The following is a 21,854-nucleotide window of genomic DNA, read 5'->3' as shown; positions in this document are numbered from 1 at the left end:
ACAGGTGCTTCTAGTTCTGAGACTTGCCTACTATGATGCTACAAGTCTTTCCTCCTCATCTCTAACAAGGGTGCCTCTGCCCTGGGTCAGCTCTGATCTGACCTCCCAAATAGCAAGAACAACTGGGAGTGGGGGCGAGGTGGGAGTGTCTGATATGAGGATTATGGAAAGACTGAGTCTAGAAGATGAAGGGACAAATTCCTGGATTGGAGTGGAGGAAGCAGATGGTGGGGGTTCTAAGGAGTCCATCTCCCTCACTGTCTAACCCCAAGGAGTCTTGGTCACTTCAGAGTCCCTGTGAATTGCAGGGGAAGAAGGGAGAGCATCTGGAAAGAACAAGGAATAGACTCCTTTTCCTCATTGCATTCTCTCTGGACTCTCCCCTTTTTTCCCTCCTGTTTTGTTTCCTCCTCCCACTCCCACTCCAATCTTCCTCTATCTCCTCTCTGAGTGTCAGGAAACTCCCACCAAAAGTCCCCTTGCAGAGTGATTCTCATGGGACCAAGAAATTCAACCCAACCCCTTCCCCATTCCTATCCCCGTGGGGAGACAGCTACCCAGAGGCAGTCCTGGAAGAACCCAGGAGTCCTGGACCCCATCCACCAGGCCAGGCTTATGGTGTCTTTCAAGACTCACTTGCTTTATTAAGTAGAGTGTCGAGTAAAATCTGACATAGGTCCAGCCTCACACCTCCTTCCCCACATTCCCCAAATTTGTCCATGGAGGGGCCAGGGCATGAGGTCATTACGCCAAACTCTGGAATCGTGGTCAGGCAGAGAGAGCCCTGTATCATTCAAGGAAGACAGAGATCTCCTCTTTCTGTTTTTTCTTCAGCTCTGTTCAGTGGCTTGGGGGCCTGGCTCTCCTAACTACTAGCTGAATTAACTTAGAAAAGTCATTTTCCTTCTTGGGAATCTCTCAGTTTCTTTCTTTGTAAAACGAGAGTGTCGGATTAGATGAACTTAGAAGTCCCTTCCAGTTCTAATGGCCTCTGATTTATGCTTAGTTTTTCATCCGGCTTTGGGACCCATCCTTCTCCTGGGCCCAGACTTTTCTGTAACCCGTCTTCATCCAAGGGAGTACCTTCCCCGCTGCCACCCCCGGCACCCTTTCCCTCAGAGGCCCAGTGAGCTGAGTAGAGCATCTTCTCCCAGAGAGTATCAAATGGCTCCAGCCCTCAGGCTGAGTCCATTCTGTAGCATGTCTTTGAATGAATTGGTGGGGAGCCCCTCTGGGGACAAGGGAAGAAGAGAAGGACCAGAAGGGAATCTTCATTCAAAGAAGAGCATTCCCGGGGTCCGATAGAGGCAGTGGGGCAGCCCTAGCTGGTAGCTTCCTCCTCCCTGGAGGGGGAAAGGCCCCCCAGTCCAGGGCTCCTTCTGGTTCCCCCGGAGCGGCAGTGGGGACTGGAAGGGGGGTGACTGAGTTGGGGTGGCTGGGGAAGCTGGGGTGGGTGCAAGCAGATGATCCAGGGCCGGGCCACAGCCCCGCTCATCCATGCGGAAGCTCAGGGCTTGCACACGGCACTGGTAGCTGCCACCCAGAGCTTCAGCCCCACCAAAGCTGCCAAAGATGGGCAGCCCTGCCTTGCTATAGGCCTCAGCCTCAGGGAATCGGGCTGGGGAGGGCTGAGGGCCCTGAGGGCCAGGGAAGACTTGGGGCAGGCTGAATGCTGGGCAGGGAGAGGCAGAGGAGGAGGAAGAGGAGGAGGAGGAGGAGGAGGAGGAGGAGGAGGCGAGTGGCAGCTCTCGAGGGTCCACCCTCTGTCCGGGAGACCTGGCCAGCTCAGGAGGCTCCTTCAGGTCTATCAGCATCTGGGAGGCTGGCAGGGCCAATGGCTCGGAAGTGGAAAGGTACAGACCGGCTGGGGCGGCGGGGAGGGCATCTGCAAGTCCCCCAAAGAGGCTCTCGCTGGGTGATGGGGCCGGGTGAGCGTGGCAGAGGCCCTGGGACTCAGGCAGCTCCAGCGCAGGGCCTAGGCAGGGTGCGGGGGCAGCCTTGGTCTGGCCAGCCTCCTGCTCCCGGGCATCCCCCTGAGGCTCTGGCACCCCAGAGGCCCGGTAGCCCCCGCGAGCTGACCCAGACCGGGCCCTGCTCTTGGTCTTCCTCTGGGTCTGCGTCTCAGGCTCGGAGCCCCTCTTGCGGGTGAAGCGGCGCCTCCGTCGCAGGAAGCTGCCATTCTCAAACATGTTGTAGCTGTCGGGGTCCAGGGTCCAGTAGCTGCCCTTGCCAGGTCTGCGGTCGTCCCGGGGCACCTTGACAAAGCACTCATTGAGGGACAAGTTGTGTCGGATGCTGTTCTGCCAACCAGGACGGTTGTCTCGATAAAAGGCAAAGCGGCCCATGATGTAGTGGTAGATGGCACTGAGGGTGGCTCTCTGGCCCGGGGAGCTCTGGATGGCCATGGTGATGAGGGCGATGTAGCTGTAGGGGGGCTTGGCCAGCTCCCCGGGCCGGCTGGGGCCTGGGTCCTGGCCCTGCCGGCTGGGAGCTGAGTCCCGGTCCTGGCCATTCCCAGGGCCCCGTGGAGTGGGACAGCCAGGCTGCATCTCTTTCCTTTCCCAGAGGCCTTCGCCGCCAAAAGCCGGTCAGGAGGCTCCTCCAGCTGGTTAAAAGCCCTCGGCCAGCCCAGCCCCTGTGGCTTGGACAGGCTAGAGGGGAGGGATCAGGCCTTCCTCCTCCCACCCCTTTCCCACCCAGCTGCCAGTCCCAGCCGGAGGCCGTCCTGCTTGTGGGGGCCTGGGGAGGGGCCAAGCTCTGGCCCAGCCCCCACAGGCTTCAGGGCTGAGGGTCCCGGGGGAAGGAGAGCAGGAGGATGAGGCAGAGGCTCGGTTGGCCGGGCAGAACTGAAAAAAGAATGGAGAGTTGGACTAGAGATTCTTTCTCTCCTTCCTCCAGCCTCTCCTCCACCTCCATATGTCTCAGCGCTTCTCTTGCCATTAAATCTTTGCTCTGCTTAGTGCTCTCCTGTTTCCCTTCTTTTTTCCTCCTGTACTTATCTATCCTTCCTCTAGTCATTTCCCTGTTTCTCTTCTCTCTTCTTTTCTCTCTCGAGCTCTTCCTTTTCATCTTCCTTTTTTCTACTCTGTCTCACTATCTCCCTTCTCTTTATGTTTCTTTTCCAATCCTCCCACTTTTCCTTTTGTATTCTCCTCCTTTCCCCTTTCCAAACAAGGACCAGATTGTTCTCCCTTGTGAGAAGACAAAATTGTTAAGATGAATGGAGAATAAACCCAGGGGACAGGAGATGAAGGGATCTCTGGGAGAGTTGTTGGGAAGGAAAAAAGAATGAGAACAAGGAAGGAGGAGTGAGGGCCATGAGGCAGAAAGGGGAGAACAGGGGAGGTGGGGAAAGGGAGAGAGGAGTGAGGGCCATGAGGCTGAGAGGGGAGAACAAGGTGGTGTGAAAGGAGGAGGGTGAATAAGGGCCAAGAGCCAGGGAGGAAGGTAGGAGAGGTGGGAATCGGAGGGAGAAGGGCTCTGTGAGCCTGGAGAGGAGAACGGGGATGTGGGGAGGGAGCAGGAGAAGGGATGGGCATGGGGAAGCCCCTGGCCCTAGCAGAGGAAGGATGTGGGGTGAGACTTCAGTAAGTACTGTAGCTCCTTGACCCTAGCTCCCTCTGCTGAGCTTTGAAGAAAAGTCTGTTTTGCTGGGCTGAGTCACATTTTCTCCTTTCAACCTGCCCTAGATCTCAGTTGGAGAATGCAGGGAGAGGAAGAGCCTGTTCACCTTTAAGGCTGACCCTTGGTTCTGAGTCAGACTTCCTGCTCCGAAACCCAGAAAATAGGGATCATTGGACAGAGAAGAAAGCCAGAGGACTGGCCTGCATCTCAGTTCTGTTACTGCCTTGTGTGAACTTGGGCAAGCCCCTTTCCTTCCTCCAGGAAGCCCCTCCTTACCTTACCTCTGGGTCACTACAGAAGGAGGAGCAGGATCCTTTATGATCACAAGGGTCCCCTGGGGCGGGGATGAGCAGGAAGGGAATAAGGGGAGGGACAGGGCAGGGCAGCCTCCAGGAGACTTGTTGACCCCCCCCCTCACCACACACACACACTCAATTTCTCCCATTCAAATAAGTGGCAGGGGAGGAAAGATTTTTGACCTAGTCAGTGAAGCCCTTTGGACTGGATGCTAAGGAGGGTAATAGTGAATATAGGGACAGGAGTCCTGGGCTGGGGATCAGAAGTCGATCTGATTTCAAACCCTAGCCCTGCAACTGTGGGATCAGAGAGAAGTCTCTTCCCTTGTCCAAGCCTCAGTTTGTTCACTTAGAACCCACTCACCCCGTGAATTTCAAATGTGAAATTCAAATGAGGAAACAATGACAGCTGGTATTCATTCATGAAGGCATTTAAAAATTTTGCAAAATGCTTTTTGTACATTATTTCATCTTCACCACAGCTCTGTGAGTGAGGTAGGCAGGTACTACAGGGGTGATCATGATTGTGTGGCAGGGTGACACTGGCACAGGACGCCCCAGCATGGGTGCCCCCATCAGAGAGGGTGCTGTGCTCTATAAGCAAAGCAGACCCGAATCAGCTCAGAAGAAACGTGAGGTGCACGGAGTGGGAGAAGCCGTCCCAAAGTTCTTATTTGTGTCCGACCCGTGGCCCAGCATCCCAAGCTCCGTGTTGGTCTGATCAGCCACCGTCAGACATACTTCCCCTCGACTCTAACATAGGGATGTCATTGTGGTCCTCCTTGAGAACGAAGGACAATGACCAACCAATCACCCTTTTGCTCATTCTCAGGGTTTATGTGACTTTTCACAAGCACAGAATGTGGCTGGGAGCATAGAACGGTGATCTCTCCCGACTCCAAATTCAAGGCTCTTCCCACTAGATTAAAAAATGCTTTGCAAATTATGTTAAGTCGCCTCATCCCAGACAAACCCTGCTTCCCTCTGACACATTTCAGGGCAGGCAAGAATGTGGATGGCTCCTCGTCAGCTCTCCACACTCTGGGACATACCTTAAAAAAAAGCAGACTGACAAAGAATTACCTGAGATGTCCTAGGGAGTTCCTCTAGGAATACTAGGGGGGTCCTCTTATGAATAACTCCTAAAGCACATGGAAGTTTAGTTTCTACATATACACCGTGTCCCCACCCACTCAACAGGCGGACATAAATCTGTTCCAAGGCAAGGTGAAGACCCTTAGCCCCAAGTACACTGGCTCAGGTTGATCAAAGATGTGCTATGATAGGGTGATGCTCCGGAAATGGCGATGGCAGGAGGCTACGGTCAGGGTTGGCTCGGCTGGTTCCGAATGCGGGCCACGTTCTCTGGCGCACTAGGCTGGGAGCCTGGAGGGCCTTGGGGACTGAGACGCCTAGAGCGCAAGAAGAGTTCTCGGGCAAACACAGGCTCTACCTGGGAAGAAAGGCAAAGAGCAGAGTCCTGGGGTAAGGGACTACTTACCCCGTAAGTAGGGGGTACTTTTTCTTTCCTACTCTCCTGGCTACTCTTCAGGTATCCCAATACTGGCTTCACCTATCTCATTCTCTTAGAATACCCCACTTCCCGGCCCCCTCCCTCAATGCCTTAAGAACTGAAACTGAAGGAGGGGTGAAATTTGAAATTCGAGGAGGGGGCGTCCTCTGAGAAATCATAGGCCTAAGAGGAGGGGGGAGGAACAGCTCTGGTGATCCAGTGCTGGTCCAGAAGACCTTAGACTAATTCTGCCACATATATTTACAAACTGGGTTAGCCCTGGCAATTCACTTAACCTCTCTCAGCCTCAATTTCCTCATCTCTAAAGTGAGAATAATAGCTTCTGTATAATTGGATTATTGTGAAGATCAAATGAGACTAACATATGTATAGCACTTTGCTAAGCTTAAAGCTCTATATAAATATTATTATATATTTCAGGAGGAGTGAACTCTGAGGTCCTTCAAGGATAAATCCATCCAAGGATGGGGGTTGACCGTCCTCCTCTTTCCCCCAGTTATCCCCTAATCTTTCTATCTTCTTTATTCCCAAGCTAGGCCAGGCTCAGGAGCTCCCACAAGTCCTCCCCAAAGACTGGAAGGGAAGGAAGCTGGAAAGAAAGACTTCAACGAGGGCTTGCAGAGAGTTCGTGAAATGAAAGCTAGAGGGGGCCATCTGAGAACACAGAACACTAATGTTATAACTGGAAGGAATGTTAGAGATGATCTAGTCCAATTTGCTGGTCTTATAGAGGAAGAAACTGAGGCTGTAAGAGAAGTCACTTGTCCAAGATCGGAGGGTATGATCATGTTGTGTTTTAAAACAAGGGTGACATGAGTCTGAGAGGAGGCAAGGTGAAGACCCTTAGCCCCAGGGATATTGGCTCAGCTTGGTCAAAGATGTGCTATAATGGAGCGGTACTCGGAAGATGGGGCAGTGCTTTGGGGATGGAGTGAGACTGCAGTCAGGGTTGGTATGGCTGGATCAGAACATGGGCCACACTCTCTGGAGCATTGGGCTGGGAAGGTGGAGGATCTTGGGGACTGAGACACTTAGAGTGCAAGAAGAGCTCTTGGGCAAACACAGGCTAGGGTGGGAGAAGAGCACTGGATGTAATAAGTTCCCTCCTCCCCAAACTTACGTGAGCCATGATGAGTCTCCCTCGGGACTGGCCAGCTGGACCTGGGTACTCCTCTCCAAAGCACAGTTGGATTTGGTACTGGGGTGCAGGCTCCCCAAGACATAGGTGTCGACGTAGCTCTGCAAGGCACAAAGGAACGGGTGAATGGTGGTGGTCTCTAATGCTAATTCTTGGTCTGTGTCAGGATCCCAAACCCAAGTAAGAAGGAATGTTGCCTATCTTCCAGTAATGGTCCAATCAGAATGCACTAAAGGTCTTTAACACTTTCCCTGCCTACTTTTTTGGGGAAAGTGGGCTTAGGTAGTCTTGAGCCATTTTATCCTACAGATACCCTCAGATACTCATTTTTCACTTTTGAATTTAGTAGTAACAGCTCACATTTCTATAGAATTTAGCAGTTTATAAAGTACCTTTCCAGTGAGGGAGGTGGTCCAAGGGGCAATATTATACCCACTGAAATAGCCCAGGACTGTGAAAGAAGAGTTTCCATTTCAACCCCAATAGACCCAGGTTTGAATCCTGACTTGACCATTCAATAGTGCTGAGTATTTAGGCACTTTCTTCTTTTTATTCTGTTAAATTCCTCTTTCCATTCTAGGCAAGTCACTTTACCTCTATCTGCCTTAGTTTCCTATATTGTAAAATGGATAAAAGCACCTATCTCCCACAGTTGTGGTAAGAATCAAGTGAGATATCTGTAAAGCATTTAGTGCTGTTCTTAACACATAGAACACAATAAATGCTTATTCCCTTCTCTTTCCATTCCCTGCTGTGGCAGGAAGAGAACAGAATCTCATGTTCTTGAAGGTCCTGCAAACAGCACACAAGCACTGGCAAGTTCTGCCAAACTTAAAAGGCTTTAAATACAGGTCTAGAGAGACTGTTTTTGCCTTCTACTGACTAATCTAAGTGTGAAGCAGGTCATTAAGATAAGGTTGGCAACCAAAGTAATATTTTCCCCCTTCCCTTTTCCCTTTCCTTTTCCTTTCCTTATCCCCATCCCTTTCCTTCTCTTTTTCCTTTCTTTTCCTTTTTCCTTCCTTTTACTTTCTCTTCTCCTCATTTCCTCTCTTTTTCCTTTCCCCTTTCTTTCCCCTTTTTTCTTCCCTCCTTCTCTCCTTCCCTCTTTCCTTCCTTCCTTCCTTTCTTCCTTCCTTCCTTCCTTCCTTCCTTCCTTCCTTCCTTCCTTCCTTCCTTCCTTCCTTCCTTCCTTCCTTTCTTCCTTCTCACATAAGAAAATCCTTTCTACTAATACAGGTAGACTCTTTCTTTGAAACTTAATATCTTAGAGAGCTACCTAAAGAGCTGAGAGGTCAAATGACTTCATCTAGGATTATATAGCCAGTGTATGTGTGTTAGAGGTAAGACTTGAACCTAGATCTTTCTGGCTTCATGGCTGGCTCTCAACCCATCATCTTCATATTCCTCCCATTGGAATATGAGATTCTGCCCCACAGTTATTCCCTCTCTCTAAGGCCAAGGTTTCTCCTGAGGCCTAGGTTTCCGTACAACTTCCCAGAAGGATCGATGTCCTATCTTCTCTCGTTGTCCTTTTCCTTCTCCTACTAGAGCCCTATCCCTGGGTATTCCACCTATGACAAGTGAGCTTTCACCTTATTTTGCTTGTAGTCTCCTTAATAACCTCCTCCTCACCTCCTTTATGTATTGTCTTCCTCCACATTTGAATGTAAGATTCTTTAGGGCATATAATAACAGCTTAATGTGCCATCTATCTGTCTGTCTATCTGTATCTCTCTCTCTCTGATTTTAAACTTTCATGAATGGAAGTCTGGTAAAACCTATGAGCCCCCTTTCAGAGTAATGTTTGTAAAAGCATAAAATAATGTGCATAGGATTACAAAGGAAGTAAATTATATTGAAATACAATTATTAAAATATTAAAAAAACAAACAAGTTCATGGACATAGATCAAGAACCCCTGATGATTGGATCCTTTCTTTTCCTTTCTTTTCTTGCTCCTTCCCTTTTCTCCTTACTCTTTCCCTTCCTTCCTTTCTCTCCCTCCTTTCCTTTCTTCTTTCCTTATTCTTTCTATCCCTTACTTTCGCTATCTTTCCTTCCTCTTCCCAGTTGCTCTTTCTTTCTTCCTTCCTCCTCCTCCCTCTCCCTCTCTCCTTTTACTCTCTCCCTCTGCCTCTCTCTCTGTCTCTGCAATTCTCTCTTTCTCTCCCTCTCCTCTGAGATTTTATGGGTGATATGGCATTAATAGACTTACACTTTTGTGTCACTTTGAGTTTTATAAGATGCTTCCTTCACAATGGCACTATTCAATAGGAAGTAAAAATGTGACTTCCTTTTTTTTACAGATGAAGAAACTGAAATTCAGTTTCTTACCCAGGAGATATACAGGTAGTAAATGCCAGAACTAGTACTCAAACCATGTCTCTTGACTGAATACTGATACTTACTTACTGATACTGAATACTACACCCAAGAGGGTATCCTCAGCTTTTTGTACTCCTTTCCACAACAGTAACCCTCCTTTACCTCCCAAACTGGACCTTGCCAGTCCCCTCTCCCCACCAGGTGCTTACGATCCAGGAACTGCTGAGTATCCAACAGCTTATAGGTCTTCTCTCTTTCCAATTTGTTGGGCTGGTTACAATGAGGTGCCAGGGGGCCTCGCCAGTAAACCCGACCCTGGCACTGCCTCTTAGCAAAGACTCCCTCAGGTGCTACCCAGAGCAGGACTCCCCTGTCCAGGTGAGGCAAAAGGCGTTCCAGAATCTGGGTGACAAGTGGGCTGGTCCCTGGCAGAGCTTTAGGTGATGGGAACTGGATCTGCTCCAGTCTGGCAGGGCCATAGAGGTGTGGGCTGTCCATGGGCACAGGCTGGGTTGTCAAGCGGCAGCCCTCAGCAGTGTGAGCAATGGCCTCCTTCACCAGGATATCTCGGTAGTACAGACGGATGTGGAGCCAGCAGTCTGAAGTGGGTAGGTAATACATCAAATCATCTACAATCATTTCCTGAGCATTGGCTAAACTCCCAGCCCTTTCCAGGGTACTGAGGAGGAGATGGAGACAAAGTTGATAGGTGCTAAGTCAAGTCCTCAAGTAATACACAGGACTCATTCCTAGGAAGTGTCTAGGGGACAAACCCAGGCAGACTGGTCAGGGCCCACGCAGTAAGTGGGACAGACAGGGTTGAAGAGGAGAGAGAAAATTTTCCCTTCTGAGCTGAAAGGAGTTGGGAAACACTCCTGAAGGAAACAGGATTAGATCTAGCCCCTCATTTCATACTCTGCTGGCCTCCCTGACTAGATGGAGAACCCCAAGAAGGCAGTGGGTGTTTCATACCTGTGTGCTCTGTCACAAAATAGTTGAACACAGTTTTAGGCATATATTTATTGCATGAATAAAAAGTGGAAAGACATAGAGCAGTCAATAAGCAGTTCTTTCCTTTCCTTTTTTTCTTCTTTTGGTGAGGCCTTTGGGATTAAGTGACTTGTTGGAGTCACACAGCTAGTAAGTATTGAGTGTCTGAGACTGAATTCGAACTCAGGCCCTTCTCACTCAAGAGTCAATGCTCTATCCACTGCACCATTTAGCCACACCTCAATAAGCATTTCTTAAGAATATACTGAATACCAGATAACAGGCCAAGCACTGGACATATAAGAAAAGCAAAAAAATAATTCATGTCCTCAAGGAGCTTGTGTTCCAATGGTGAAACAATATGTAAATATATAGGTACATATAAGATACATATAAAACAGATAGAAAGAAACCTGTGTTTGGGGTGATATAAAAAGGCAACACTTGAGATGAGTATTGAGACAGAACTGCCAAGAAGAGTCAGGAAATGGAGGAATGAAGAGCAACCAATAAATAGATCACTGAAGCTGGGTCATAGAGTTTTCAGAAGGAAATAAAGTATAAGATGATTGGAAAAGTTGGAAAAGACCAGATTATGAAGAGCTTTAAATGCCAAACAAAAGATTTTGTCTTTGATTGTGGAGGTAATAGGGAGTCTCTTGTCAGATCTGTGCTTTAGGAGAATTGCTTTGGAAGTCAAATGGCAAGATGGTAGGACAAAAGGAGCAAGGGAATCAGGAGCAGAGATTGAGCAGCATTGAACTGGTTTGTCAGTGGTTTGAGATTGGGAAGACAAGTGTAGGAGTACAGCCTGGGAAAAGTGGTGAGGGGAATGATTGGAAGTTCCAGGGACAAAGAATAGGGTTAGCAGTTTTAAGGCATAGGAAAAGACAGAAATAGGAATAGTAAATGGACTTGGGATTTCATAAGTATAGGAAACTCCCACATGAAGAAACTTTTATCAGTGAAGGGCAACACTTTCTCTGTAATTTAATAGTCATTTTTATAATAGCTTTTTATATCAAGAATCTAATGACATAATATTTGCAAAGTGTCTGGAAAATCCTAAACTATTATATATCGATGCTAGCTACTAGTAACATAGAAACAATACATATAGATGCTGGCAAGATTGTGTATATCTGAGGTCAAGTGGAGGAAAAGATTATTTGAAGTGAGTACATTGAAGAAATGGGAATTAGAGTATTTTAGAGATTAGCAATATGCATATTCAGGTTCCCTGTTGTGAGAATAGGAGTTAGAGTTGAGAGAAAGTAAACCAGACACCAAACTCAATAGGAAAAGAGAAGGCTAATCTAGGTATGGTGCCAGCACAGTATGAATGTGGGTCCATGCACATCTGGATGCTTTGAATGTATAATGCTCACATCAGCACCTGTGTTAATTGTGGCCTTGGTGTATCCAGTCAACAGGTACATGCATTTATGGGGTTTTTGTGTGTCTCTGAGCCAGGGGTCCTCAAATTATAGCCCGTGGGCCAGATGCAGCAGCTGAGAATGTTTATCCCCTCACTCAGAGCTATGAAGTTTCTTTATTTAAAGGCCCACAAAACAAAGTTTTTCTTTTTACTATAGTCCAGCCCTCCAACAGTCTGAGGGACAGTGAACTGGCCCCCTATTTAAAAAGTTTGAGGACCCCTGTGGCTGGATAGTTGTGTTTAGGCCAGGGGTTCTTAATCTTTTTCATATTACGGTTCCCTTTAGCAATCTGATGAAGACTATTCCTTAGACTCCTCAGAAAAACATTTTTAGGTATGCAAAATGAAATAAAAGCTCATGCTTGAGATGGAAAATGCCATCTGCATCCAGAGAGAGGACTGTGGAGACTGAATGTGGATAGAAGCACCAACTTTTCATCTTTTTTGTTTGCTTGCTTTTTCTTTCTCTGTTTTTTTTTCCTTTTTGGTCTGATTTTTTTCTTGTAAAATATGACAAATATGGAATATGTTCAAAAGTATTGTATATCTATAACCTATATCAGATTGCTTGCTGTCTTGGGGAGGGGAAAGGTAAAGGAGGGAAAGAAAAAATTTGGAACACAAAATCTTACAAATAGGAATGTTGAAAACTACATGTATCTGGAAAAATAAAATACTACTGAGAGAAAAAAAGATCAGAGAAATCTTACAAGTTGATAATCCTTACCAGAAGTGCTGACATTCTCATAGGAGGTCAGGCTTAGAGGAAGGTGACTCTGCGAAGGGTCCCAACTGTAAAACGTGCCTGTCACCTGGTAATCTGGGCAGGGGGAGAGGGAAATAGAAAAGATACTGGTGTACCCAAGTGTGTAGAGCCATTTTCTTGATCAGCTCTCTCCCTTCAAAGTTCAGAGGTGAGGACACCTCTGGGAAACAAGAGAAAGGAAGTGGAAAGAGAGGGAAGAATTACATGATAAGGAGGGCAGAAGAGCATAGAAAGACCCAAGCCCACAGAGGTCCCTCCCTTACCAGACTCAGCCTTTGGGCTAGTGAAGCAGGAGGCTGGGGAAACCTGATGGCAGCCCTTGGAAATCCTTTCTTTGCCAGTTTCCTCATCTGAGTCTGAGTCAGCCTAGGTAGTGGGAGAGACAGCTTATGAGGGCTCAAGGCTTTTTTTTTTTTGGGGGGGGGGGGTTGAGAGACTAGAGCCTAGCCACTGGTTTATTGTGGCCTTCTAGGAAGAAATAAAGTCTCAGTGGGGAAAGAAGATGGTGAAAAATCATTGCTAAACAGATGGGCTCACCAACCAATCACATAATCACACACTTGCACCTGGTTCTTGTTAGATGCAGCTCAAGTGCTTTGGGGTCTAGATCATGGACAGCACAACCCAAAGTGGGAGGGAATAAAATCAGATGTGGATATGCTATAAGAAGGGCAACTTCCCAACTCTCAGTATCCCAGGATAGGAGGAGGATAGGGATGTGGGGCTAGAAGGGACAAGTCTGGCAAGTATGGAGGGATGAGGGAGGTAAAAGAAACTTGAGGTCAGGGATAGAGGTAGAGGAAGTGTCAGTACACTGACCTGATCTGGCTGCTGGAGAGGCTCAGTTAATAGATCTTTGTGGGTTTTCAGATGGCCCTTCTGCCCCTCATCCTCTGCAGGGAAAGCGAGTACATTAGGTTCTGATTTAAGGCCCTGGGAAATCCTTGTTCCCTTCTGCCTCTAATAGTCCCCAAAGTCCTCCAAAACTTCTCAGCAGTGAGGCTAAGGATCTTTGATGCCCTGAGGACCAGAACCTGGATCTCCTGCCCCCCAAACCCATGCTTTAAATGTGTCAATACCCAGGTTGCAGGTTCCCTTGGAGGTGATCTGGTAGACCTTGTAGGGTTCAGAGATGTACAGTTGGCTGCGATCAATCACTTCTTGGAAGGATGTGCTCTTGTTGAGGGCACAGCGCAGACGGGTCTTCCAGACAGATGGATCAGCTTTGTCTGTGCCTTCCTGATACTTACCTTTGTAAATGGCCCAGGCCTAGGGAAAAAGAATAAGGCTCAGGTCTCAAACCTCTGAGCTCTGTGGAATTCTCTTGATTCTTCTGGCATTTAGCTCTGATGACCCTCGCTATGTGGGGAGGAAATTTGAAGGCACCCTGGTCAGAAAATTCTAATGAAGGATATTGTGGGAAATCACAGGGTAAGGAATTTGATGATGGAAAGGATCTTCTCTTGCAAAACTAACTCCTGGGGCAGCTAGATGGTAGGTCTCATGAGTCATTTTGTAAAATGCTACATTTTATATAAGGAACTTGAAGCACAGAGATTAAGTGAATTGTTACTTATGTGACAAAGTGATACAGTGACCTAAGTGACACAAAGTGACAATCACACAGTTAATAAGTAGCTAGATATAGATTTAAATCTAGGAGTTGGTAAGGGAAAAAAGGGAAGAGGGAGGGAAGGAAGGGAGGAAGGAATGACAAGAGGGAAGAAAGAAAGGAGGGAGGGTAGGAAGAAAGGGAGAGAAGAAAGGAGAAAAAGAAGGAAGGATAGAGGGAATAAAGGGGAAAAGAAAAAAGGGAGGGAAGGAAGAAAGGACTGAGAGAAGGAAATGGGGAAGGAAGGAAGAGAGGGAAAGAAGGAAGGAGAGAAGGAAGAAAGGAAGAAGGGAAAGCTGGAAGAAAAAATGGGTAGAGAGGGAAGGAAGGAAGGAGAGAAGGAAGGAGGGAAGAAAGAAAGAGGGAAAGGAAGAAGGGAGAGGGATGGAAGGAAGGAGAAAGAAAGGAAGGTGGAAAGGAAAGAAAGAGAGAAGGATAGAAGATCAGAAAGAAGGCAGGAGGGAGGGAGGAAGGGAAGGAAAGAAGAAAGGAGGAAGGAAGGAAGAAAAAGAAGAAAAGGAAGAAAGGAAGTAGGGATGGGGGAGGGAAGAGGAAGGAAGAAGGAAGGGAAAGAGGAGGGGAGGAAAGAGGAGAGAGAGAGAGAGAAAAAGAGAGAGAGAGAGAGAGAGAGAGAGAGAGAGAGAGAGAGAGAGAGAAAGAGAGAGAGAGAGAGAGAGAGAGAACACATTAAGTCTCAGCATCCAGCATCCCTCTGAAAATTTCTTTCACTAGAATCTTTTGGCAGCACCTAGGATGTTGTAGCAAATTATTATTATAACCTTGTGTTTGACAATTATAAAGATTTAAATTTTGGGGATAAGAATTCATAATTTGATTTAAAAAAAAAGAAATTTGTTTGGAAAACTGGAAAGCAGTTGGCAAAAATTGGGCATCATAAAGGCATTGTAAAGTGTAAAATAGATAATTTTGATTAAGTTAAATTTTCAAAAGTTTTTGTGCAAGTAAAACTAATGTAGATGAGATCAGAAGAAAAGCAAAAAATTGGGGGGAGTGGAAATTTTATAGACAATTTCTCAGATGAAGGTCTCATATCTCAAATAAATAAAATTTTTTGTCAAATCATTCCCCAATTGTAGTCAAAGGATGTGAACAGGCAGTTTTTCAGTGAAGAGTCCAAAAACTCTATATAATCATATGAAAAAATGCTCTAAATCATTTTGATTAGAGAAATGAAAATTAAAACAACTTTGAGATAGCCTTCTGTACTTAGCAGATTGGCTAAAATTATAGCAGAGGAAAGCAATAAAGCAATAAATATTGGAGGAGATATGGAAAAATTGAGACATCAATTCACTGTTGGTGAAATTCTGAACTTACCTAACCATTTTGGAGAGCAATTTAGAATTATAACCAAAGATTTATAAAACCCTTTGATCAAGCAATACCACTATTTGGTCTATTTCTCAAGTATTAGGGAAAAAAGAAAAGAACTTTGTGATGGCAAAGAACTGGAAATTGAAGGAATGTCTATCAATTGGGGAAAAGCTAAATAAACTGTGATATATAATTATGATGGAATACTACTAATGATGAGCTGGTTGATTAAAAAAAAACATGGGCAGACTTGTATGAAGTAATGAAAAATGAAATACACAGAACCAAGAGAACATTGTATACAGTATCAACATTATTCTAAGAACATCTTTGAATGATTAAGTCATTTTGAATATTATAAATACTTAAACTAAAAAGGACCTATGGAGGAAGATATGGTCCACCTCCAGAAAGAACTGATAAATAGAAGTATGTGTAATATATATATGTATGTACATACACATATGTATAACTATTTGTGTCTAATGGTAGCCTTCTCTAGGAAGAGGTGGGGAGAGAGGGAGATTAAAAAATGCACAGCAGAGGACAAAAGAAAACTTAAAAGGAAACACAGAAAAGCAGGATAGTTTTGGCAAATGTGTAGTACTTAGTACAATTTTTTTTTTTAAAGAAAACAACGTGAAGTGGAGATTCATGGTTTTATATTCAGTCTTCTGTGTTGTGCTGTGTATATGGAAATGTTCTCTCTTTTTTTAGTCTTTACATATTTAAGTTCAAAATAAATTTTAAAATTTCAAAGAAAGGATAAATTACTTGCCAGTGCTTTGAGGCATATTTAAACTCAAGTTCACTGTATCACTTTGCTGCTACTCACCTCACTGGCTCAAACCATATTAATCTCTCCTCTACCTTGAAGGGCCTAATGCTCTCAGGTCCTATGTGGAAATACAACATAGCGTGGAAACAGGTCCTATGTGCAGACCCTAATGCTCTCAGGGTCTGTACATAGGACCTGTTTCCACACTGTATTGTCTGTACCCCTAAGTCTCCTGAGTAAATGTGCCTCTTCATCTTAAGTGAGGCCTCCTGAGAGCAGGAACCAAGTCTCTGAAACAGGTCTGGATTTACTGTCTGGAGGATATGGGAAAATCCATCTTTGACATTCAATAACTGTGTGGATCCCTGGTCAAGTCACTTAACTCTGAGACTCAATATCCTCATCTGTAAAATGCATGACCAACTGTATTTATTAGATGGCCTCTAAGATCTCTTCCAATTCAAAAATTATGAACCTACGATGCTTTGCAGACAAAGAGAGCCAGAGAGAGGATTCCAGAAATCATGCAGTCCAATTCCAGCGAAACCGAAACCTGGGACTGAGGTTCCCGGTATTATAGAGGGACTGGAACTCGGATCTCTCGCTCTCCGTGCCCCTACCCTACCTTGTCTGCCGCCTAGGGAGAGGGGCTAGATTGACTAGCATGGAACTCGAGGGCTGCCCCCCACCCGCCCTACACTAGCCCTCGCCCCACTTCTCCCCACGTGTGTGGTCAAGCTGTCCTGGCTCCACGGCTCCCGAGACTCCCTTGTGGCGTCCGCTTTACCCGAAAGAGCGCGGCGTCCTGCTGCTCCCTGTAGTCCTGCTTGGCCGCGTGCTTCCAGGGGATGCGGAACATAGTCTTTTCCCGGTTTTCCCAGCGGAGTCCGGGGTAGCTACCGCTTTCAATCTGAGCCACCAGCCAGTCCCTCAAACGCAGGGGACCGCCTGGCTCTGCCATGACCTTGCACCTTCGGGATTCAGCACCCTGGGAGCCAGCCAAGCGCAGTTCCCCGGGACAGCTCCCGGCGCAACGGACACGGCCCAGAGCTACATTCGCAGGGACCGCGCAGTCTAGGAGGAACGAGGAGCAGGGCGATGAAATTGCACCGGATAGGAAGGGCTGTCTGGGGTTTCGGGGGGCTCGGAGGTTCTGCAGAGGTAAAGAAAGCGAAAGTGTCAGGGAGCTTTCGCTTTCCCTTTCTGCCACGACATGTGCACTCGGCTCCCATCCTTTGTCCCTCCTATTACCTTCTCTCTCTCACTCTCCTCCTTTCCCCTCCCTCTCTTCCTGACTTCTCCTTTCTCTCTCTTCCACCCCTTCTATCTTCCTCTCCTCAAGTCCCTTGACCCCCTAATCCTCTCCCCCCATTTTCTCTTTCCCCTTTCCCCCCCTCTTCCTCTCTATTCCATCTCTTTTCCACCATCTTTTTCTTCTTCTATCCCTCTTTCTTTCCTCTCTTTCCTTATACCCAATAACAGTCTTCCTCCTTGCCCCTCAAATAATACTCGTTTTGCCTTATACACAATGCAAATTCTTTAAAGGCAGCTAATTTTTTTTTTGGTAGTCTCAGGGCTTAGCACAATGCCTGGCACATTGTAAAGACTTAATAAATATTTGTTGCTTTGATTCGTTGCTATAACTTATCATGTAATATGGTTTATGAGGTTTTGTATCTTACTCCCTGAACAATGAACTTGTTGAGGGAAGGAAAGGTATCTTATCTAAACTTTGTCTTTATCATTGCTCAGCACACAATGGAGCTTAAATGTTTGTGGTTCTGTCACCTTCTTCTTGTTCTCTCTTCCCTCTTTCTACCTTCCCTCCTACTTTCCTCTTACTTCCCTTCCTCCTGCTTTCTTTTTCTTTCCTCTCATATTCCTAAGGGTACCTTGTTCTTAGGATCTCAGAAGACTGAAGGGAGACTGCCTATAACTTTATCTGGTCCCCAATGAGTCCCCACCCCATGATCCCTATCCCTACCTGAATCCAAATGCCAAGGAAATTTGGAAGTTCAAATGTGACTCTTCTGGGTAAATCACATCTCCAATTCCTTCCCTCCTTCAAGATAGAAGCTGAAAGAACATACAGTCCAACCCCTTTATTTCCCACAAGGAGAAACTGAAACCCAGAGAAGGAAATAGTCACACTCAAGGTCACACAAGGAATTGATGGCAGAGCCAAGAGCTAGAACCCAGGTCTCCTAACTCCTATCCCTATTTTAGTCCACAGGGATGTCTCCCACCACTCACTTTGTACACATCTTACTTATTGCAGTAGAAAGAAATAATAGATTCTAATACAATCTTAATTCCATGCAATTAAGTTCTTTTTTCTTTGCTTCAGTTTACCATCCTCAAAATGAAAGTGTTGACTAAGTGACTTTTAAAGTTTGTCTCTAGCTTTAACATTCATCCCATCCTCTAATAACATCCATAATGCTATCTATTTTCCTTCTCCTGAACTAAACTTGCATTAATTTATCAGAATTTTTTTCCAATAAATTAATCAAGTTAAAACACCATGGGCAGGTAATTGTGCTAGGCAGTTGCTGGGAATGAAATATAAAAAACAATTCTACTCCCTGCCTTCAGAAAGTAACAAAATCGAATAGAAAGGATAAGTTCCCAAATAACTGTGCTACAAGGGAGGGAAAATAGTGTTTGAAAAATTTGGGTCAACATATTTTTGCATGACTAACCCCCTAGATCAGATATTAATATATCCATGTCATCTTGAGAATCTTCAGCAGCCTTTGTGATTAAAAGTACAGTCTCCTCATTCTGGCCTTTACCGCTTTATACACACTGGTTCCTTCCCCTTTTTCTTTCCAAATTTATTTCACATTAATCCTTTTCAGGGAAACCAGATAACTTTGTACCCCAAACCTGACATTTCATTTCCTATTTCTTTGACTTTCCCTTTATTCTAGATTCCCTTCCTCCTATCCCTGCTTCTTTAAAATCTTAGTCTTCCTTCAAGGCTCAGCTAAGCTGCCAGCTCTTACAGCTACCTTTATTGCTCTCCCCAGAGCTCTCTATTCTCAAATAGGCATTTACTCTATTTTCTATTTCCATGTTGTATCCCACTCCTTCACCCTACCTACCATGTGAGCTCTTTGAAAGTAGAGAATGGCTTTCATATATATGCCTTATGCATATCTGGCAATTAAAAAATGTTTGGATAACTGAAGCGAGATCTCTAGTGGAGTGTCCAAGGGATTGGCTTGTGTCCATGACCTAGTCAGTATTTGGTTAAAGGCATAGATGACTTGGGAGGGATAATTAATACATTAACTCAGGATCTAAAAGGATCTCAACAGGCTGGAATGAGAAGTTGAATCTACTTAGATGAAACGTAATCAGGACAAATAAAATCAGTATGGCATAGTAAGAATGCTAGATTTGGAATTGAGAGACCTGAGTTTGCATTCAACACTAAAGGCAAATGACTTAATCTTTATATAGTCTTGCTTTTCCTCATCTGTAAAATGGGGATAATAATACCTATGGTACTTGCCTCACAGAACTTTAATGAAACCATGTATGCAGGGTGTCCCAAAATTCTTAGTGTAGTTTTAATGATATAAAATTGAACTAAAACTTTTGTAATACTTTGTATAAATTTTTAAGTGGAATATACATTTTACTATCATTACAATTATTATCCTCACCTTTATCCCCCACACCATAAAGTCTTATTCCCTGCATGAGTCAAAAGCCAGAAAAGGAAGAAGTCCCTGCAGAAGCTGAGAGACCAGAATCCATAACAAGGGAGCTGAGGGCCCACTCCACTGTCATTTGCCCTATCACCAAGCTTCATCTGGAGCATTGCCTGTGAGTAACACAATTTAGGAAGGACATTGGGCAGCATAAGTGTGTGCAGAGGAAGACAAGCAGAAGAGTGAAAGACCTGGAGGCCAGGTAAAAGGAGAATCTGTTGAAGATGTTGTTGAAGACAGTTTTCAGATGAAGAAATTTAAGCCATTTCTAATCATGTGAAAAGATACTCTAAATCATTATTGATCAAAGAAATGCAAATTAAGACAATTCTGAGGTACCATTACATGCCTCTCGGATTGGCTAATATAACAGGAAAAGATAATGATAAATGTTGGAGGGGATGCAGGAAAACTGGGACACTGATGCATTATTGGTGGAGTTGTGAACGGAGCCAGCCATTCTGGAGAGCAATGTGGAATTATGCCCCAAAAGTTATCAAACTGTGCATACCCTTTGATCTAGCAGTGCTACTACTGGAGATCTTAAAGGAGGGAAAAGAACTCACATGTGCAAAAATGTTTGTGGCAGCCTTTTCATAGTGGCAAGAAACTGGAAACTAAGTGGTTGCCCATCAGTTGGAGAATGGCTGAATAAATTGTGGTATATGAATGTTATGGAATATTATTGTTTTGTAAGAAACAATCAGCAGCATGATTTTAGAGAGGCCTGGAGAGATTTACATGAAGTGATGCTAAGTGAAATGAGTAGAATGAGAAGATCATTGTACACAGCAACAGCAATATTATATAATGATCAATTCTGATCAATGTCTTTCCAACAATGAAATGATTGAGGTTCGTTTCAACAATCTTGTGATGGAGAGAGCCATCTGTACCTAGAGAAAGGACAGTGGGAACTGAGCGTGGAACACAACAGAGCATTCTCATTCTTTTTCTTGTTATTTGCTTGCATTTTGTTTTCTTACTCATTTTCTTTCCCTTTTTGATCTGATTTTTCTTGTTCATCAAAGGAATTGTATAAATATGTTTACATATATTTTTAACATGTATAACATATATTGAATTGCTTGTCATCTGGGGAGGGGATGGGGGGAAGGAGGAGAAAATTTGGAACACAAGGCTATGCAAGGGTCAATGTTGAAAAATTATCTGTGCATATATTTTGAAAATAAAAAAGCTTTTATTGAAAAAAAAAGATGTTGTTGATATTTAGCCTAGAGAAGGATAGGCTTAATGAGGAAAATAGTAGTTATAGAAGGGCATGGTGTAGTGGATAGATTCAGATCAAGCAGGGGCTGGGCAGTTTCAATGATCTAGTGATGGTGAGAGCCATCTATACCTAGAAAGAGGACTGTGGGGACTGAGTATGGATCACAACATAGCATTTTTACTCTTTTTGTTGTTGTTTGCTTGATGTTATTTTCTTTCTCATTTTTTCCTTTTTTGATCTGATTTTTCTTGTGCAGCAAGATAGTTATATAAATATGTATGCCTATATTCAATTTGCATATATATTTACCATATTTAACATATATTGGATTACTTGCCATCTAGGAGAGGAGGTAGGAGGAAAGGGGGAATTGGAACACAAGGATCAATGGTGAAAAATTATCCTTGCATATGTTTTTAAAATAAAAAGCTTCAATTAAAAAAAAAGAAGGGGCTGGGCCTGGAGTCAGAAAGCCCAGTGTTCAAATTCTACCTCAGATACCTAATAGGAGTCACATACAATACTCTCCCCTCCATCTCAGTTCTAAACTTTTTTCACCTGTTTCTTCTTCTTCTTCTTTTCTTCCCTCCCCCCTCCCAGGCAATTGGGGTTAAGTGACTTGCCCAAGGTCACACAGCTAGGCACTGTTAAGTATCTGAGGTCAGATTTGAACTCAGGTCCTCCTGAGGTGCTCAATCCACTGTGCCACCTAGCTGCCCCTCCCTGTTTCTTCTTTTATAAAACAGGAAAATGAGGTTAGATAGATGGTCACTAAGTCTCCATTCAGTTATAAATCTATAACCCAATAAAATAGAATCAGAGAATCTCAAAGTTACAAGTGACTTTAGAATCCAGGCAATCAACTGCCTGGTAATGTGGACAGAATACTGGGGTGGAATCAGGAAGTACTGAATTCAAATCCAGCCTTAGACACTTACTGTGTGATTCTGGGCAAATCAATCAACTTCGATTTGCCTTGATTTCCTCAACTGAAAATGGAAATGATAATAGCATCTACATTTCAGGGTGATGTGAGGATCAAATGAGATAGTTATAAAGTGC

At 44.9% G+C, this 21,854-nt stretch overlaps 2 protein-coding genes across 3 annotated transcripts; both read right to left on the bottom strand.

Annotated features, from left to right (window-relative positions):
• Nucleotides 1–619: 619 nt before the first annotated feature.
• FOXS1 (forkhead box S1) lies at nt 620–3,908 on the bottom strand. The gene has a single exon (XM_051979398.1). The coding sequence runs from the start codon at nt 2,547–2,549 to the stop codon at nt 1,272–1,274; it is 1,278 nt and encodes a 425-aa protein (XP_051835358.1). The 5' UTR covers nt 2,550–3,908; the 3' UTR covers nt 620–1,271.
• Nucleotides 3,909–4,335: 427 nt separating this feature from the next.
• On the bottom strand, nt 4,336–20,538 carry LOC127550446 (interferon regulatory factor 4-like). Of its 2 annotated transcripts, XM_051979399.1 has the most exons (9): nt 17,824–18,345; nt 16,627–16,992; nt 13,194–13,383; nt 12,934–13,007; nt 12,378–12,480; nt 12,076–12,168; nt 9,130–9,519; nt 6,575–6,693; nt 4,336–5,373 (listed from the first exon to the last, which is right to left on the bottom strand). In XM_051979399.1, the coding sequence occupies exons 2-9, from the start codon at nt 16,798–16,800 to the stop codon at nt 5,245–5,247; spliced, it is 1,272 nt and encodes a 423-aa protein (XP_051835359.1). In that variant the 5' UTR covers nt 16,801–16,992; nt 17,824–18,345; the 3' UTR covers nt 4,336–5,244. The 2 variants fall into 2 exon arrangements, with proteins under 2 accessions (XP_051835359.1, XP_051835360.1); XM_051979400.1 differs by lacking the exon at nt 9,130–9,519 and having other exon boundaries at nt 17,824–20,538.
• Between the last annotated feature and the right edge of the window lie 1,316 nt (nt 20,539–21,854).

The sequence above is a fragment of the Antechinus flavipes genome, chromosome 2, assembly GCF_016432865.1.
Source record: "Antechinus flavipes isolate AdamAnt ecotype Samford, QLD, Australia chromosome 2, AdamAnt_v2, whole genome shotgun sequence".
Taxonomy (NCBI): Eukaryota; Metazoa; Chordata; class Mammalia; order Dasyuromorphia; family Dasyuridae; genus Antechinus; species Antechinus flavipes.
The sequence above is the reverse complement of the archived record's forward strand: the minus strand, read 5'-3'. Positions and strand labels throughout refer to the sequence as shown.

Excerpts from the sequence above, each read along its gene's own strand:
- FOXS1 (XM_051979398.1), bottom strand. The coding sequence starts at position 2,549 with ATGCAGCCTGGCTGTCCCACTCCACGGGGCCCTGGGAATGGCCAGGAC.
- LOC127550446 (XM_051979399.1), bottom strand. The coding sequence starts at position 16,800 with ATGGCAGAGCCAGGCGGTCCCCTGCGTTTGAGGGACTGGCTGGTGGCT. Across the intron at positions 12,169-12,377 it reads TAGCCCAAAGGCTGAGTCTG|ATTACCAGGTGACAGGCACG; the intron begins GTAAGGGAGGGA and ends CCCCCTGCCCAG. Across the intron at positions 5,374-6,574 it reads GGAGACTCATCATGGCTCAC|GTAGAGCCTGTGTTTGCCCG; the intron begins GTAAGTTTGGGG and ends CTTTCTTCCCAG.